This window comes from Globicephala melas, chromosome 17, assembly GCF_963455315.2.
Source record: "Globicephala melas chromosome 17, mGloMel1.2, whole genome shotgun sequence".
In the NCBI taxonomy this organism is placed as follows: Eukaryota; Metazoa; Chordata; class Mammalia; order Artiodactyla; family Delphinidae; genus Globicephala; species Globicephala melas.
Genome location: NC_083330.1, coordinates 23,054,590 through 23,072,793, shown reverse-complemented (window position 1 = coordinate 23,072,793; position 18,204 = coordinate 23,054,590). Strand labels below are relative to the sequence as shown.

Genomic DNA, 18,204 nt, shown 5'->3' with positions numbered 1-18,204 from the left:
AGAGCAGACGCTAAACAAAAGTACTAGTAAGTAAACTACGTGGCATATTGTCTGGGATTCCAATTCTAAATAAGATAGTCAAGGAGAACCTCGCATTTGAGCAAAGACCTGAAGAGCGGTAGCGACCAGAGAGAGCTTTGGGGCCATCTGGGGAAGACATGGCAGGCGGCGGGGCAAGCAAGAGTCGCATTACCAGAATTTACAGCAGTACAGGCCCAAAGGGCACCCGCGAGGGCGAAATTGCTCCGAGTCAAAACCCTTTCCATGCAAAACTTAGCGGGTCGCTGCTAGCAGGGGACTTGAGCCACCAAGGATTTAGTCCCCCAATTTTACCTTAAGGCTCTCTCACACCACCCTTCTACCTTACACCGATTAGGCCACGCCCACCAGCCCACAGTGCTCCGCAAGTGGGCGGACCTCTCATTGCCCCGCCCCGTGACCCGCACGTTCGCGGAAAAGCCAAAGGTCAGAGGTTGTGGAGCCGTCATGGCGGCGCTGTGCCGGACCCGTGCCGTGACTGCCGACAGTCATTTTCTGCGAGTGCTTCTCTTCTTTCGGCCCTGTCGAGACGCAGGCACTGAAAGTGGCTCCGGAAGCGAGAGTTCTGATTCCACGGAGCCTAGGCCGCGCCTAGGCGGCTTCGCGAGCTCTTTGAAGCGGCACTCAGAGCTGCAGCGGAAGGCGGAGCTCGGGCGGCTGAGAGTGAGTTGTGGGAGCTAAGCCAGCGACGCGTTGGCGGGCGGGGCCCGCCGTTGTGGGTGGAGCCGGGAGCCGGGACGGAGCCCGGCGTAGGGGGTGGGCCCGGCAGGGTGGGTGGGACCGAGAGGCGGGGACGGGGCCCGGCGTAGGGAGTAGAGTTGGGGGCCGCGGTGTGGCTTGTCCCACCTGCTGGCCACTTAGAGCGTGTGGTGGTGTTTTTCTTCCGTTTGTTGTACTTTTGTACAGTATCTACATGCTGGGCGTGCGCTGCCCACACTGCTTTGCACGCGTCTTCCACAGGCGAGTGCTGGAAGGGAAACCAGCAGCGAGCGTTGATAGTGACGCGCCTAGGGCGACTCTTGGGACTCCGAGTAAAGTTGGACTCACACTGGGAGAGGCAGGGCCCTCTGCTCCTCTTGTTCTACCCAGTAGCTGCAGTGTGGACCTTAGTGTCTGGCGTACCAGGCTCATAAATATTTCTTAATTCAGTGGAGAGGTGAATCAGAGAATTACTGTCACTATGAACTTGAGCAAGTAATGTAACTTGTCAATGCTTCACTTTCCTTTTCTGTAAATGACCTTTTTTTTTTAATCCATCTGTCCGAGGCAATAATTTTGTAAAATGCGATAGAATTACTAGATAAATAAAATGGAAGAAATAGACGTAAATACAAGTCAGATTTTTTGAGTTAGCGGACATGAAATTGGATGTCTGGCAATATTAAACTGTATAAAAATAAACTGTCTCAATTTCTGTACTCATCGCCTTGGGAACCAGTACCAAACAGTTTACCGATGGGTAGTGTCGTGGGTTATAGAAAACTGCCCAGCATCTAGCACGGTGCTTGACTCTTAGTGGGCACTCCGTAAGTGTTTGCCCAATGCGTGAATAAATGAATAGAACAGAAAGTGCACATTTGAACTTCAGGGCAATCTGAGCAGTCTTTGAATTGAGATCTTTGTGTGACTGCTCACAAACTGTTGTATAAGTGAGGATAGGACAGGCTTGAGCATGTGAATTAAATGTGCTACTCCAGAGTAATAACTGAGCAAAAACAATTGTCAGAGTAATAAGAAAACTGAAGGTACCACATTAGTTTTATTTTAGTGTTTATTGGAAGCTTTCAGTACTTTTGTGACATATTTATGATGAGGAATATGAGTAGTTGTTAGGTATTGATGTAAAGGTTCAACTTTGTGAAAAATCTTTCACTTCACTCTTTGAAGTTTCTGGAACTATTTAATTGAAGAGTATCCTGAGATTACAAGATGAATAAAGTTCGTCTTTATTGTGTGATCAGGATTTTTGAAAAAAATTGTAAAATATAAAAATAGTATTGCAAAAGGAGCATGTAAATAGCACTGAAGGTTACTGTGGGAAATATAAAAGCCCCCTTTTTCTTTTCCTCACTTTCTCAAAGCTGGAAGGTGTATTTTTAATAAATGCATACTGCTAGAGATTTTATGTATGCATATATGAATATAAGCTAATTTTATATATATATATATATATACTTTAAAACGTACAAGTTTTGAACTACATTATTAATGTTTAACAGTGTAAGCTCTGGATTCAGACAGACTTGGTTTGAATTCTAATTTTTCTGTCGTTTACTGGCTGTGTTTCCTTGGAAGGTTACTTGATATCCGTGTATCTTCTTTTCCTTTTTTTATAAAAGGAAAACCTGTCATGGGATTATTATGAGATTAAATGAATTCATTATTTAAACACTTAGCACAAGTACCTGATAATAAACACTCAGTATATTTTCATTGCTGCTGCTGAAAATTGCTATTCTCACTTAAGTATAACTTTGAATATTTTTCCTTATCATTATATATGTGTAGTGTAGTGTACTTACTGCTGTCCCTAGGTATCCACGGGGGTTTGGTGCCAGGACCCTCTGCCATACCAAAATCCCTGGATGCTCAAGTCCCTTATATAAACGGTGCAGGTAACCCTCTGCGGCTCCCGCATCTGTGAATACATAGGTCTCACTGTATATCTCATTGAAAAAATACTTGTTTGGTATTCCATGGTGTGGATATAGCATAATTTATTTAACCAGGGCTTCACTAATGAGCTTCTAGGTTGTTTCTGGGTTTTTTTTTTCCCCTTAATACAGACAGTGGTACAGTGAGCATTTACATTTTTTTGCTTATTTATGGGATATATACTAGGTCAATGTGTACACACAGTTTGAGTTTTGATACATACAGACTGCACACTTCAACTTACAGTGCATGACAGTGCCTGTTTCCTCACCCACTTATACATGTGGGGTATTATAAGTGGAGTTTCTTGGTAGTGGACAGTCAAAACAAAATACAAAAATTGGGAACTGGAGTTGTTTATCTCTCACCTCTGATACCAGTTTGTAATTTTTATCAAAATAACTGCATGTTCACATTTTTTGACTTAATAAGTAAATGCTATCAATTTGAACTCATGAAATACACTTATACCAACAAAATACTACACTTAATGTTATATATATTGGGGTTCTATGTAAGATTTAATTTGTAACATGGTTTCTGCTTAAAAAAATGTTTTTAGAAGGTAAACGGTTTGCTGTTCCCTAAACAAAGCATTATTTCTTTACCTTTGCTCTTTCCCCTAGAATTAGCTTCCCTGCCTGCAAATTCCATAGTAAAAATCACCTGTTCTTTTAGGCCTTGGTCATTTCACCAATCAGGTGAAACTCCTTCTGAATGTCTTGGGGCTTTGTTTTATGCTACCTTTATTTTACACACACAACTCTTTAAGTTATATTAGAGCCATTTGTGAACTTGTTTTATCCCGTCTCCTAGATTGTAATTCTTGAAGGTCGGGATAGTTTTTTATTTACCCTTTTCATTCCTTGCATAATGCCTTACACATAAGTAGGGATTTAATATATATTTGTTGATATGAATTGGAATAAGATTTACACAGTTTGATGTCCGAATAACTATAAATGAGAAATAACATCTCGTGTTATTGGATTAAAATGTATATATACATAGGAATGAAAGTTGACATCCTACCCATTGGTTTAATTCTTACTCTCAAAGTGCAGACGTGTATATATATGTGCACCTCAAAAATAAGTGATATTCAGTAAGAGCCAAGCAAGTGATCCTTAAAAGGGACTTTCTCTGCAGGCAGGAATTTAATCAAGGACAGTTCATCGTGAATTCCCTATCGTAAAATTTCAGTGAGGTTACCAGTTAAAGGAATCTCAAGTTTAAATGACCTGAAAGGCCATTTACTCATCCATGCTCACTTATCCATTATCTTTTCCTTGATTCATTAGCTTTAAGATTGGTTTATGCATGTATCTCTTTAAGTGTTTTTTTGTTTGTTTATTTTTTTTTAGGATGGGACGAAGTCCTTTTCATTTTTGTAACCAACATAACACATACTTATGAATACAGGACCTGGTAAATGTTTGCTAAATACATTTTTAAAGTCAAATACCTTTTTTCCTTTTTTTTTTTTTTTTTTACTATTTTAAAAACTTTAACCCTTTTATGTCACTTAGACAATAGAAATTTGTAGAACCTGTTAAGCCGATGGGGAGCTATGGTATAGTGAAAGATCCACCTTATAGCCACAGGGTGGCAATAGTTGAGCAAAGAATTGATTTTCTGCTTTATGAATATTACTGTTTCTTAACAGTAGAGGGGGGCATATTACTTTTCAGCACATTGAAAAAATGGTTTGCAAAAGTCTGAGGCTACACAGAATGTTTTTTTTTTAAGATGGAGAATAACATTTTATTTTAGCTTATTTATGTAGAATACTGATGTTATACTTTATAGTTTCATTTTAGCAATATATTAGAGTTTATGTAAATATTTTTAAATGTTATTTTCTACTTTTTCATGAATATTTCTTATCGGTACTTTTTATTTCAAAATGCTGGAATATTCCAGAAGATAGAATATTTAAATCAGCTGTTTTGTCCTTTCAGAATACTGGGAAAATCCAAAAAATAGCTTACTTGAAGGATTTGTTTCAATTCTCTTATTTTTAGTATAAGTTTTAAGTCTTCTAAATTCATAAAATAGCAGTTTATACAGCTTTATTTAACCCTTTGTTTTCTCACTAGTTTTATATTGACAACTTAAAAAATTACACAAATGTTTTAAAAACTAATATGTAAAGGAATGATGAAAAATATTTCTGGTTTTAACCATGGTGCTCCCTGGTTTTTACATTAGAGAATTTTAGGAGAGGTATCTCCAACTAATAAATAAAACCTTCTGAAATGTCTAGTTTCACAGTAGAGTCTAACATTTTCAAAGCAGGTTTAGAGGAAATGACCAGCTAATATAAAAACAATGAAAGAGTGTATTGAGGTAGATATAAATCTCTAGGGAAAATAATTTTTTTAATCAACAGCTATAATATACCTATAAATAATACTATACACTTCCTACAAAGAAAAGATGAATATATTCTGTATGTATTTTGTTTTGTGGGTGGTCATATGCTCTGATCATACGCAGTCAGACTCTTAGGACTTCTCAAGTCAGCATTAGCTTTCACTAGTTGAATATCTTTCTTAACTCTTATTTTTGCTCAGGCATCTCACTCCCTTCTTTTAATGTGTTTGGATTTTGCTTTGTTTTTTCTTTTAAAGGTTATATTAAGATTTTCTCTTTTGATTAATTGTTCTAATGTGATTACAACTCTTAAGTTTGTTTTTATCTATAGGTATTAAATAACATAGGAAATAAAGGAAACTATCACATTTGAGTGGAGCCTGGTTTGTAGGGATTTGGGCCTGCACCTGGTAAAATGCCTAGTTGGTCAGTAGTCTGGGACATGTGAGATACAGAAGCAATCCCTGCTGTCATGGCAGCTTTGTTCTTGAACCCACTGGGGAGGTGAGCAGGAGTGGCTGGGGAAAGAGGTTGACTGACCTCCACATGACTAGTTATCTTATCCCTTGATTAAGATTCTTTTCTGCAGAAGAAATGATTCACATTTATTTTCTCACTCTGTCCATTCTATCTTCCTATCTTCCCAGACCTTCCCAGACCTTCTTGTTATCTATTTCCCAGTCATGTTCCTGCTAAATCCCTGACCATCCAGCAAATCATTAGTCCCTTCACACGAATCAATATAGATCCCACCTTAGGCCATCTCTCTTTCCAGGCAAAATGATCATTCAAGTATATGCTCAAAGTCCTTTACTGCTGTCATTCAAAGGTACTCTAGCTCTGCACTACACTTCACCTAGGGAGGTCTGTCAGAATCTCATTCTACGTGTATATACTGCCACTGCCACATCTGCTGGGTTGTAAAACTCAAGTAGTAGAAGAGCTTACCTGATAGCCTAGACCTTTTACAGAGCCTTGTATTGTTCTGGGCACCACTCAAAACTGGCAACTTTTGGGGTTACTCGGTAAAAGAGTTGAAGAAGCATGTCCAAATGAGGTATTTGTTGCCTACAAAATTCAAAGAGACCCACTAGGCATTGAGCTTCTTTCTTAGTGGTAAGAAAGGGTAAGTTGACGTAGCCCAGACCATTGGCTCCCTAGGAATTTCACTAAGGCCCAGTATTTTTGTGGGATTTATTTCCCACCCACTGGCATATATGTGTCTTACCATGTGTCAGGAGGAGTTGCAGCTTTCTGCTTCCAGGTCTAATCAGCATATGAAATGGAGCAGCATGCTGTCCAGTGGAATGGAGTGGCAATCAAAGTCTTTGTAGACTAGATTGTGGCATAGAGCTAGAGAATTAATGTAACCTGGAGGTATATAGTCTTTACTAGCAGGTCTAGAAAAAGAAAGCATTTGTTAGATAATTATTGCATACCAGGTGCTGGAGGATATTTGATTTACTCCAGCCATGAAATGACATCTGGAATAGCTGAAATCGGAGTTACCACTTGATTAAGTTTATGATAATAAATTGTCATTTTCTAAGACCTGTCTGTTTTCTGCAGGGCCTCATAGGCAAGTTGAATGGGCATGTGGTAGGAATCACCACCGTGCATCTTCCAGGTCCTTGATAGTGGCACTAATTGCTGCAATGCCTCTAGGAATGTGGTATTGCCTTTGATTTACTTGTTTGGTAGGTAGGGGAAGTTCTACTACCTACCAAACAAATTCATCTTTTACTTGACCTTCTGTACCTTAATAGCCTTCACTCCACAGATCAAGGAACCAGTGTAGGGATCCTGTCGGTTGCTGAGTATACCTATTCCAGTTGTGCATTCTGGAACTAGGGAGAGGACTATAGAGCAGATTCATGGGATAGAGCTGAGCTAAAACTCCATTTATCACGTGATCTCCGTAAGCCCCTGTTCTGACTGGCACTGAGTTGGTTCTTGAAGAGTTAGCATCAGTTCAGATAATCCCTGAAAGGTCTGATGATTTTTCCTTCCTCAGTGAACATTCTGGTAAATAGCCACAGCTCCTTTGGGGAAAGCTAGAAGGAAGATGGGTGATATAAATGTTTGCTTTTGTAGCGGGATCTTTCCTCAAGGGGACACAACCTTCATTCAGAAGGCTTGGTGTCTGAGAATTGCTTCAACTTTGGGAATTGGTTGAGGGGCCTTGATATTCATATGTGGTATTCAAGTCAGACTTCTGTTCTCTAGAACTAGAGTTTTCCCATCTATTTTATTTCTAAGGACACCATGACCAACCAGCCAACACCAAAGAGCTCTACAGGTCAGATTAGTTGGATTGCTGTTAGGCTCTGCTGCATCATGATAACGGTGCCCACCATGTTGTTGGCTAGTAAGTGCTGGCTTGACTCCTGCCACATTATCTACGTTGAATTCAGGGAGCTCTTGTTGGCAGCAGTTCTCACTGTCAGTCCTGGCCTACAGAGAATCACTGCCACACAGCTTTCAGGAATGTTGGTGCTCCCTTCACACAGGTACTTCTCTTAACCTTGGTGAAGTGAGTATCTTATAGATCCTCTTGGGGGCCATAGTAAGGAGTGGTGAACAGATCATAAACAGTAAATTCACTCCAGCATTCCATTCACTTCAAGCCTTTGGATACCTTTCTTTGTGGTATACTGAGGAAGTTCTGGTATTTCAGCTTCATCTAGTATAGCCTATAACTCTCAGCCATTTAAGCTAATGTATTGTGTCTGAATCTCTGCTTAGTGAGCCTATATTGGTAAATTTGGCTCAAGGCAACACTGTCTTCCTCTCACCCTGATCCAGTATCCTTAGGATCCATTCCCACATATATCCTCAATTTCTGTGGATATAAATTAGCAAAATCATGCAAATCATTCTGGTTATCCAGTCTCCTCTTGTAACTATATTTCTCCCTATCCGGCATAATTATTCTCCTGCTACTATGATATACCTCTATTATAAAGGTTTCTAAACTTTTTTGATAATGCCCCTTCATTAAGAAATTTTTGAACACATCTTCCAATATTTACTTTATTTATTTCATTTATTTATTTTTGGCTTTGTTGGGTCTTCGTTGTGTGCAGGCTTAGTCTAGTTGCAGCGAGCAGGGGCTTCTCTTCATTGCAGTACGCGGGCTTCTCATTGTGGTGGCTTCTCTTGTTGTGGAGCACAGGCTCTAGGCACGCGGGCTTCAGTAGTTGTGGCATGCGGGCTTCAGTAGTTATGGCTCGTGGGCTCTAGAGCGCAGGCTCAGTAGCTGTGGCGCACAGGCTTAGTTGCTCCACGGCATGTGGGATCTTCCCGGACCAGGGCTCGAACCCGTGTCCCCTGCATTGGCAGGTGGATTCTTAACCACTGTGCCACCAGGGAAGCCCCAATATTTACTTTAAAAAGATTTATGTACTACAGTACTATTTATTATACATATTTTAAAGCATTCACAAAAAACAACAGTTTAAAGGGTGAAGTAAAAAAACCATCACTAGAAGTTCCAGAAGTTTCTTCTTTTGTTCTCTGGGTTATCATGGAGATAACTGTTCTTTCACATTTACTTGCCTTCTTTCCTTCAGCCTGCTCTCTAGGTTTGTATTCCTTGGTCCCAAGTCTCCTAAATCTTTCTGTGCACAGTCTCCCTTTAAGCTTCTCACAAGTGTTTCTTGCTTTCTTCCTCGATTTCGCTTGATAACTACTTCTCAGATGGGTCTGAGAAGAAAAGGAGTCATTTTGGTTCTTGCTTCTCTACCATTTCAGTCCACTGTTGTGTTAGAAATATTTAAGGAAAGATTTCTTGATAGAAATCTTCTCAATTCTTTGAGTTTTATTCTTAAGCATTTGACTCACAGCTTTTCTCTTTTCCCCTTCTTACTTGCCATCTTCATGGACTTCAGCATGTACATCGATGACTTTACTAACACTTGGGCAACAGAGATGCACATCGTATTCTAAGTATCATATTCTTAGACCTTCATTTCTACTTTCTTTTACTTGCAGATATACCATAATTTGTATGTATACAAATTCATTATCACTTGGAACGCTATCTTCAAGTTCTCAAACTCCTGAGCCCTCTTGGACCACAGTTTTACCCTCTTGACCTTCTCCATTTCCTGAATCCCACCTTTATCTACCAGTCTATCAACTTTTTTTCTGGGTCTACCTTTCTTCATACTCAGTCTGGAACTACTTGGCAGCCGTTCTATCTTAGGATCTCACTCCCTTAATCTTTTGTCTTGCCTTCCATCCTAGATCTCCCTAAATGCAACTGACATTGCTCCTACACCTGGCCTGCCATGTGCTCCTGGGTCTGCTGAGTGCAGGGTTTTTCAGTCTTGGCACTGGTGACACTTCGGACCAGATAATTCTTTGCTGTGGGGGCTGCCCTGTACATTGTAAGGTGTTTAACAGCATCCCCGGCCCCTACCCCGTGCATTCCAGTAACATCCCCAGTCATGGGAATCAAACATGTCTTCAGGCATTGACAAATGTCCCCGGGGAAGAAGGGGGATTTGGGGGGTGGGGAGAGGGAGGGCAGGCAAAATTGTTCTGTTTGAAAACTACTAGGGTTATCCATAAAACTTGATGGTGACTGGGTCTATAAGAAATTGATTAATATTTTGTTTAAAGCTACATTTTAGGAGGTGTTTGCCCTGTCAGAGGCACAGTTTGAGAGCTTTACGTATAGTCATGTGTTTATTTAATCCTCACAACAACCCTGTAAAATAGGTATAATTATTAACCCCATTTTATAGGTGAGTAAACAGCAGCACAGAGAGTCTAAGTGCATTGCCCCAACCACAGAGCTGGTAAGTGGTACCGCCAGGACGTGAACCATGTGGTTTGACTTCAGAGCCTTCAGGAGCCCGCCCTCCTACTCCAGGCCTTGCTAATTGCTGGTACCTTGCCAAAGACCTGTCATTTCGATTCTTTTCTTTCCTGATGGGCTAAGTTACCTATTGCTGCATAACCAACCCTCCTAACTTATTTCTCTAGACAATTTATTCAATTATTATTATGTTTTTTAGAGAAGAGAAAAAAAGTTTATTGTATTTATTTTGCCAGGGCAATAAATGCCTTATTATTAGGTATTGTGCACTTGGCCTTTCTGCCAGGTGTTCTGTGCTTGACAGAAAATTGCCTTCCCTGCCTGTATTCTTTTAATTATTCCCTTTGTTTTCAGCCTCTCTTCTCATTCCAGCTTCCTATAATTCCTGGCCTGATGGAGTTCAGCACCTTTATGGGATTCTTCAGAATAGAGTGACTTATTTTCACACTGCATGTGTTTTTAGCTGCAGTTTCCTTCATTCTGCTTCACTGGTTACCACCCTTCTACATGTTTTCAGTCCACTAAATAGTTGTTGAAATCTCATATACTTTTTGTCTCCATTTTCTTCTCTTTAATACTGAGGGTTTGTAATTTTTTCGTTCATTTTACCATCTGAGTGGAATTTCAGGAGGGGAAAAGAGAAATGTAAGTACTCATTCTGCCATCTTGAACCACTAATCCATTAATTTTACTAAAAGAGCATTGTTACGAGCATAACATTTACTGGTTAGGGTTGAGGAAACTGAAGTTGTTGCAGCACAGTTAATAGAAGGGAGTCTTTTTTTTGTAATACATAAACATTTATTTCATTCTGATATCTTTTTTAAACATCTTTATTGGAGTATAATTGCTTTACGATGGTGTGTGAGTTTCTGCTTTATAACGAAGTGAATCAGCTATACATACACATATATCTCCATATCTCCTCCCTCTTGCATCTCCCTCCCACCCTCCCTATCCCACCCTTCTAGGCGGTCACAAAGCACCGAGCTGATCTCCCTGTGCTATGCGGCTGCTTCCCACTAGCTATCTATTTTACATTTGGTAGTGTAAATATGTTCATGCCACTCTCTTACTTCGTTCCCGCTTATCTTTCTCCCTCCCCATGTCCTCAAGTTCATTCTCTACATCTGCGTCTTTATTCCTGTCCTGCCCCTAGGTTCTTCAGAACCTTTTTTTTTTTTAGATTCCATATGTATATATTAGCATATGGTATTTGTTTTTCTCTTTCTGACTTACTTCACTCCGAATGACAGACTCTAGGTCCATCCACCTCACTACAAATAACTCGATTTCGTTTCTTTTTATGGCTGAGTAATATTCCATTGTATATATGTGCCACATCTTCTTTATCCATTCATCTGTCGATGGACACTTAGGTTGCTTCCATGTCCTGGCTATTGTAAATAGAGCTGCAGTGAACATTGTGGTACATGACTCTTTTTGAATTATGGTTTTCTCAGGGTATATGCCCAGTAGTAGGAGTGCTGGATCATATGGTAGTTCTATTTTTAGTTTTTTAAGGAACCTCCATACTGTTCTCCATAGTGACTGTATCAATTTACATTCCCACCAACAGTGCAAGAGGGTTCCCTTTTCTCCACACCCTCTCCAGCATTTATTGTTTGTAGATTTTTTGATGATGGCCATTCTGACTGGTGTGAGGTGATACCTCATTGTAGTTTTTTTATATATAAATTTATTTTATTTTTATTTATTTTTGCCTGCGTTGGGTCGTTGTTACTGTGGGTGGGCTTTCTCTAGCTGCGGAGAGACGGGGCTACTCTTTGTTGTGGTGCGTGGTCTTCTCATTGCGGTGGCTTCTCTTGCTGCGGAGCACAGGCTCAGTAGTTGCGGCGCACGGGTTTAGTTGATCCGCGGCATGTGGGATCTTCCTGGACCAGGGCTCAAACCAGTGTCTCCTGCATTGGCAGGCAGCTTCTTAACCACTGTGCCACCAGGGAAAGCCCCTCATTGTAGTTTTGATTTGCATTTCTCTAATGATTAGTGATGTTGAGCATCCTTTCATGTGTTTGTTGGCAATCTGTATATAGAAGGGAGTCATTTTTAAGTTACTTGTCAGAGAAGACACATGATGAAATGTTTTTCTTGCTAACTAATATGAATAAAGTACATAGAGCATTTCATTATTTTTGTTATTGTTTATGTTTAAAAAGGGACTGGGTAGGATTTGTCTTCCCTTTTCAATAGTTTATTACTTTAAAAAAACATTTTTATATTTTAGAATATTTAGGAATTCCTACTACTCAACTTGGTAGGTATCCAGTCTTTTCATTTACAAATGAGAAGGCAGACCTAGAGAGGTTAAAAGACTTATTACTCAAGATTTTTTAGTTATTTAGTCGCTGAGTTGACCATAGAACCCAGATTTCCTAAATATTTCTGTTATTCTACTGTACTATGACCTTACTTTTAAGTTTTAAAATAATGTTTCTCTCTACTTTCCACCTGTTGAGGCAGTTGTATTTAAATCGCTGTTCAGCCTATCATGTGGCTGTGAGAAGCAGGTATGGTGATCGTCTGTGAAATGAGGTGGCTGGACTCGCTGATATCTTGTGTTTCCTTTAGTGCTAGTAGCCTCTGATTCCAAGCTATGTATTAAATGTCTTCATATGCATTATGTTTTTTTTAAGTTTATTTCTTTTTTTTAATTAATTAATTAATTAACTTATTTTCGGCTGTGTTGGGTCTTCGTTGCTGTGTGTATGGGCTTTCTCTAGTTGCGGCCAGCGGGGGCTACTCTTTGTTGTGGTGCATGGGCTTCTCATTGTGGTGGCTTCTCTTGTTGTGGAGCTCGGGCTCTAGGCGCGCGGTCTTCAGTAGTTGTGGCTCATGGGCTCTAGAGCGCAGGCTCAGTAGTTGTGGCACATGGGCTTAGTTGCTCCATGGCATGTGGGATCTTCCCGGACCAGGGCTTGGACTCGTGTCCCCTGCATTGGCAGGTGGATTCTTAACCACTGTGCCACCAAGGAAGTCCCTGCATGATAGTTTTATACATACATACATATGTACATGGGCTTTATATATTAAAAAATTTTAAGTACTACATATTCTTTGTGTTCTAGATTTTCTAATATAAATAATATAAAGAGGGCTTCTCTGGTGGCGCAGTGGTTGAGAGTCCGCCTGCTGATGCAGGGGACACGGGTTCATGCCCCGATCTGGAAAGATCCCACATGCCGCGGAGCTTCTAGGCCCGTGAGCCATGGCCGCTGAGTCTGTGCGTCCAGAGCCTGTGCTCCGCAACGGGAGAGGCCACAACAGTGAGAGGCCCGTGTACCGCAAAAAAATAAAAAATAAAAAATAATATAAAGAAAAAAGTTCTATATGTAAATTTTTACAGTTAACATTTGATATATTTCTTTTGAGGAATTTGTATCTATATAATATTACTGTAAACATATTTGTAAATTTATGTAAGTATGTATATGAATATGTGCACCATGGGAGTTCCCTGGTGGTCTAGTGGTTAGGATTTGGTGCTTTCACTGCCGTGGCCTGGGTTCAATACCTGGTTGGGGAACTGAGATCCCACAAATCGTGTGGTGTGGCAAAAAAAAAAAAAAAAGTGCACTATTATTTTTAACTACCTACCAGACAGACAGTGTTCCCTAAAATTTTATGGGTATCAGAAACCTAATAAGTGTGAAAATAACTTACTCTCTTACTTCTGCTGCACTGCTCTCCCACCTCGTCAGTGGCTCCCCTTTTCCCTTGCTTTCTACAGCCAATTGGGTATCAAGTCTTTGCTGTACTGTTTGGTAAATAGCTCTGTATCCCTTCTTTTCTATGGCCACTGCTTCAGTGTAGGCCCTTTATCATCTCTGCCCTAGTTACTGGAGGAGCTTCTCAACAGTTTGCCCCCTTTCCATTCCCCCCCCCCACCCTTTCTCTGGTCCATTTTGCATACTGCTGCCAAAGTTTTTTTTTAAAACAAAGAACAAGTACTGTCACCCCATTAATGAGAAACTTCTTTTGATTTCCCACTGCTTATAGGATAATGTCTAACCCACTTAGCCTTTGGTATAGGACTCTTTACAACCTGAATGAGGGTAGCAATTGTTTTCAGCAATTTTTGGACCCTAATGTCTTCTCATGTTCGTTTAACTGTTTCATATATTTTCATATCAAGGCTAGAACGGAGTCTGGAGTACATGACAGGCACTCGGTATTCAACACATATTTGATGAATGAATGAATGTATAAATGTATAAACACTTAAAATTGGAAATTTTACATTAATATATGGATTTCTGGCTTTTCTTGGAAAATCAAAAGATGTGGCAACACTGGACTTGAACTGCAACTGCAGCTAGAGCTGAGTAGTGGCTATATTTGTAGTTTGGCATGTATTCTTCTGCTTAGTAAGCTCCTGGCTGGGCATTTGATTATTTTCTAATCCTTGGAGTATCCCATGCATTAACATTGTCATAAATATGGTTTTGTAGTTTTTAAAGTAAGTGTATTATCAAACTCTTAGTAATTCTCCCTTAAATAACAAATGTAAAATTCATTCCAGATACAGGATATACATAGGCAGATCAGATTGTTAATATTCTTCTGTGATGAGCTCTCACAAACAGAAACTCAGCTTCCCTTAGTTTGAACTGAAGTGCGCACACACCACACCACACACAAATTAAAGATGAGTAGAAGGCACAAATCTGTATTCGTGGATTTCTGAAAAAGCATGTGTTTGGAAAAAATTTTGGTAAGTTAAAAAAAAAAGTAATCGGCTTGCACTATATGTTCAGCCCTACCTCAAGTAAATTCAGTACGTCAGACGACTCCTAGAAAGTGAGTAGCACAAAACAATTAAAGCTGTCTTTGCTTTAAAATTTTACTTTAGGAAAAAGAAGAAAATTATAATGTTAAAATACAACATTAAAATGATAAAGTCAAGGCATTTGAAAATATTACATAACAAGAGCTCGTGTTCAGACTGCTAATTAAAGGACCCTTAATCATTTTTATCTTAATGCTCACTTAAATTTGTATTAAAGCATAGTTACTTTCATTAAACCAGTATTCGAAGGCATTTTGCTTTTTGCAGATGGTCAGTACTAGGAATGAAGCCAATTGCCTTCTTGGATGCCCTCCTCGCACACTCGCCTCCCTACCCCCTCCTTGCCCCAGGCCTGAAGCTTTGTCTAAGGGGGCTCCTTATCCCGCTCACATTCCAGATTCCACCCTGGGCCACCACATCTGCCCCATCCCCCACCAAGCACAGATGCCTGCTTTTCCCTGGCTCCTCTTCAAGAAGGAAAGGAAGGAAAAGGAAGTTGAAGAGCGTCCCAGGCTTTTTAAAGCAAAATTCCATTTCAGTATTTTTATTATTGCTACAAAACGTAAATATACAGCAAATTGACTTTTAAAAATTTCCCCTATAAGACATTACTGTACCTACCATATTATACCTTAGCATTGAACTGTATGCATATAAATATCTCTTTTCATATTTAGGGCTCTCCAAAAGATGTGGAATCCTTCGCGTCTATGCTGAGACATTCTCCTCTTACACAGATGGGACCTGCCAAGGATAAACTAGTCATTGGACGAATCTTTCATATTGTGGAGAATGATCTTTATATAGATTTTGGTGGCAAGTTTCCTTGTGTATGTAAAAGACCGGAAGTGGATGGCGAGTAAGTAGAATCATTTCTAAGTGCTTTAAGCGTGTGCATAAAAGTTGAAATACCTCAAAAGTATTACTGGACTTTAATTGGTGATTTTTTGAAAAGACAGAAAATATGTTTATTTCTCTTCATCATGTCATATTAGTCAAGTTAGGCCAGATCCATGTCTTCTCAAAGCAGTGAGAGCAGTTTTGGGGAAGATTTGAATGTCCATCCTGATAATAAACCATTTCATGCCATAAAGTTAAAACCAGCTTGGGAATAATACATGCTGCTCAGGCCATTTTACGTGTAACTTTTTTGCCTCTTTTTTTATTTTTTTTTTTTTTACATCTTTATTGGAGTATTTGCCTCTTCTTTTCCACAGTCTCCATCTGCTTCTCAGAGAAATCTCTGCTTTCTGTTTCTTCATGTTCCTTTCTCTTACTTTAGCAAATTCTGATGCTTTATCATTTTCTTTTCTTACTATTTTGCATCTGCTCTCCGGATTATAATTTTTCCTGAACAGAATTCATTCTGTTTATAGTCTGTGTAGATAAAGATAATTGTGAATATAAATATGCCTTATGAAAACCACTAAGGTGGGAGACCTGGGAGTAGAATATAAAGAGTGAAAAGAGAGGTGGAACTAAGACTCTGAGATTGGAAAACAATAGTCATCAAGATAGAAATGAATTTTTTCCACCAATTTTTAATATACACATTTTTTTTAGATTTTAATATTTCTGACGCCAGGATGCATCTTATAGTTGATGCAATTTAATTGGCAATTTAAAAATTCTTAATAGTACATAAATTATGGTGACTCAGAATCAATGGCATCTTAGATAAGATGAATTACAGTGATGAAGAAGTTTGTGATGTTTAAGAATGAGTCAGACCATAGATATGAGTAAGGAAAGAGTCTACTCTAGTTCTAAGGGAGCAGTTACAAGAATGGGTTGCCTCTTTCCCGAGAGCTCTGGATACCTAAAGGTCTTCTTGATAACTGGGCTCACCCAGTTAGGAGACAGGAGCCCCTTCTACCTGAATCTGAATAGGACCTGACAAACTCAACTGAATACACATGTTCTCAGATCAGTGATATGTGAGTAGATACTTAACAGCCAGCTCTCCAATAAATAAAAGGCCTTGATTTGCCGATTTCTGTGGTATGAAATAGTTCCACCATGGCCAATGTTAAGTTACCTGTGTGATGTCATTGAATGTGGAGTTGGAAATATGAGTGCACAGTCAGCTTTCACAAGCTGGTGCAGTCTGGCTCCAGCACACCTCTACTGCAGGTAGTCAGAAGCTAAACAGTGTCTTAGCAAGGTGAACAATGCCAACCAGGTGATATCTGGAAGAGAAAATGGGTTCTGTGCTACGTGGCATGAGAGGTAATGGCTAGGTCTTGACTTGCCCTGGTATATCAAATAACATACAAACTTAGTCAAAAATAGTAAAACCTAAAGAAATTTCTAAGTAAGACGTGTCTGTCCATCTAGATTTTAATACTGCAACCTATATCTATTGTGTAATGGGGTATTGAAGGGATTAAATTAGATAATGTATGTAAAGATTTAGAACAGTGATTGGTATATAGTTAACAGATGCTACTATTATTATTCTTTAAATCCTGATGATTTAGGGTTTTTGTGACCTAATGATGACATCCCTCAAGAATTTCTATTGAGGGATTTTTCACCAGGCAAGTTGTGAAGATATGTGGTCTTAAAATTGTCCTTCAAGAGAGGCAACCTAAACTCTCTCATACTGTCAGCAGGAGCTGTAGCAGGTCATTTTTCATTAATAGAAAATATATCAGTAATTTGAAAATGAAGTACTGCTTTGTTTTATATAAAGAAATCCTCTCCTCTCTTCCCTACAATTGATAAGCTTTACATCATGCTACCATGGGTGCCACCCAGTTGCAGCGGCCATCCTTATTCTTACAAGCTGACCTAACATGCAGCCAGAACATCTGGTATTAGCTTTATAAAAAGATGTATTTTACATATAACTCTGCTGAATTATGGGTATTTCACCTGCTCAGTCAAATTTATTATAAATTGCAAATGCCAGTGATATACATGTTTCTTTATATTTGTGGATGGAATTTTGTTTGTGATATTTCTTTCATGGATATTTATTTCTTTATGGATATTCTTTTATCTAAAGTTTTTTCCCCCATTTTATGATATATTCTTGAGCATAAAATTTCAGAATGCTTTAGGTGCCTAGAATTTCTGATTTGATTCTTATGCCTTATTAACTAGGTCACAGAATTTTAAATATCAGTATTTTTGACTAGATATTTCTCTAATTAGTTCTATAATATGATTTGAATTTATTTTATGTGTAGTATAGCTCTAAATGGTTAAATATTGGAATCTGTTGCAACATTAATTAAATTAATTTTAATTAATTTAATTAAATTTCAGTTTAATGAATTGAAAAATTAAATTAACTGTTCATTGAAAACTATGTACATACCACATAAGCACACATCCTATTAACAGAAATTACTATATGGTTGAAACCCCCATCTCCACATGTACTCTCCTCCCAGTGAAGCAGTTTATTTAACAGAAGTGTTTGTGGGGGGAGAGCTGTGGCTCATAATAATTTTGCAAAATAAATTCTCTAGTCTAGGGGGCAGTCACTGTATTA

General features: G+C 39.0%; 1 protein-coding gene across 1 annotated transcript in view; it reads left to right on the top strand.

Annotated features, from left to right (window-relative positions):
• Positions 1–471: 471 nt before the first annotated feature.
• Positions 472–18,204, top strand: part of MRPS28 (mitochondrial ribosomal protein S28) — a 100,701-nt gene continuing 82,968 nt past the window's right edge. The window contains exons 1-2 of the mRNA XM_030839166.2: positions 472–702; positions 15,380–15,561. Of these exons, the coding sequence (XP_030695026.1) occupies positions 487–702; positions 15,380–15,561 (398 nt within the window). The 5' untranslated portion in view covers positions 472–486. The remainder of the gene's footprint in view (positions 703–15,379; positions 15,562–18,204) is intronic.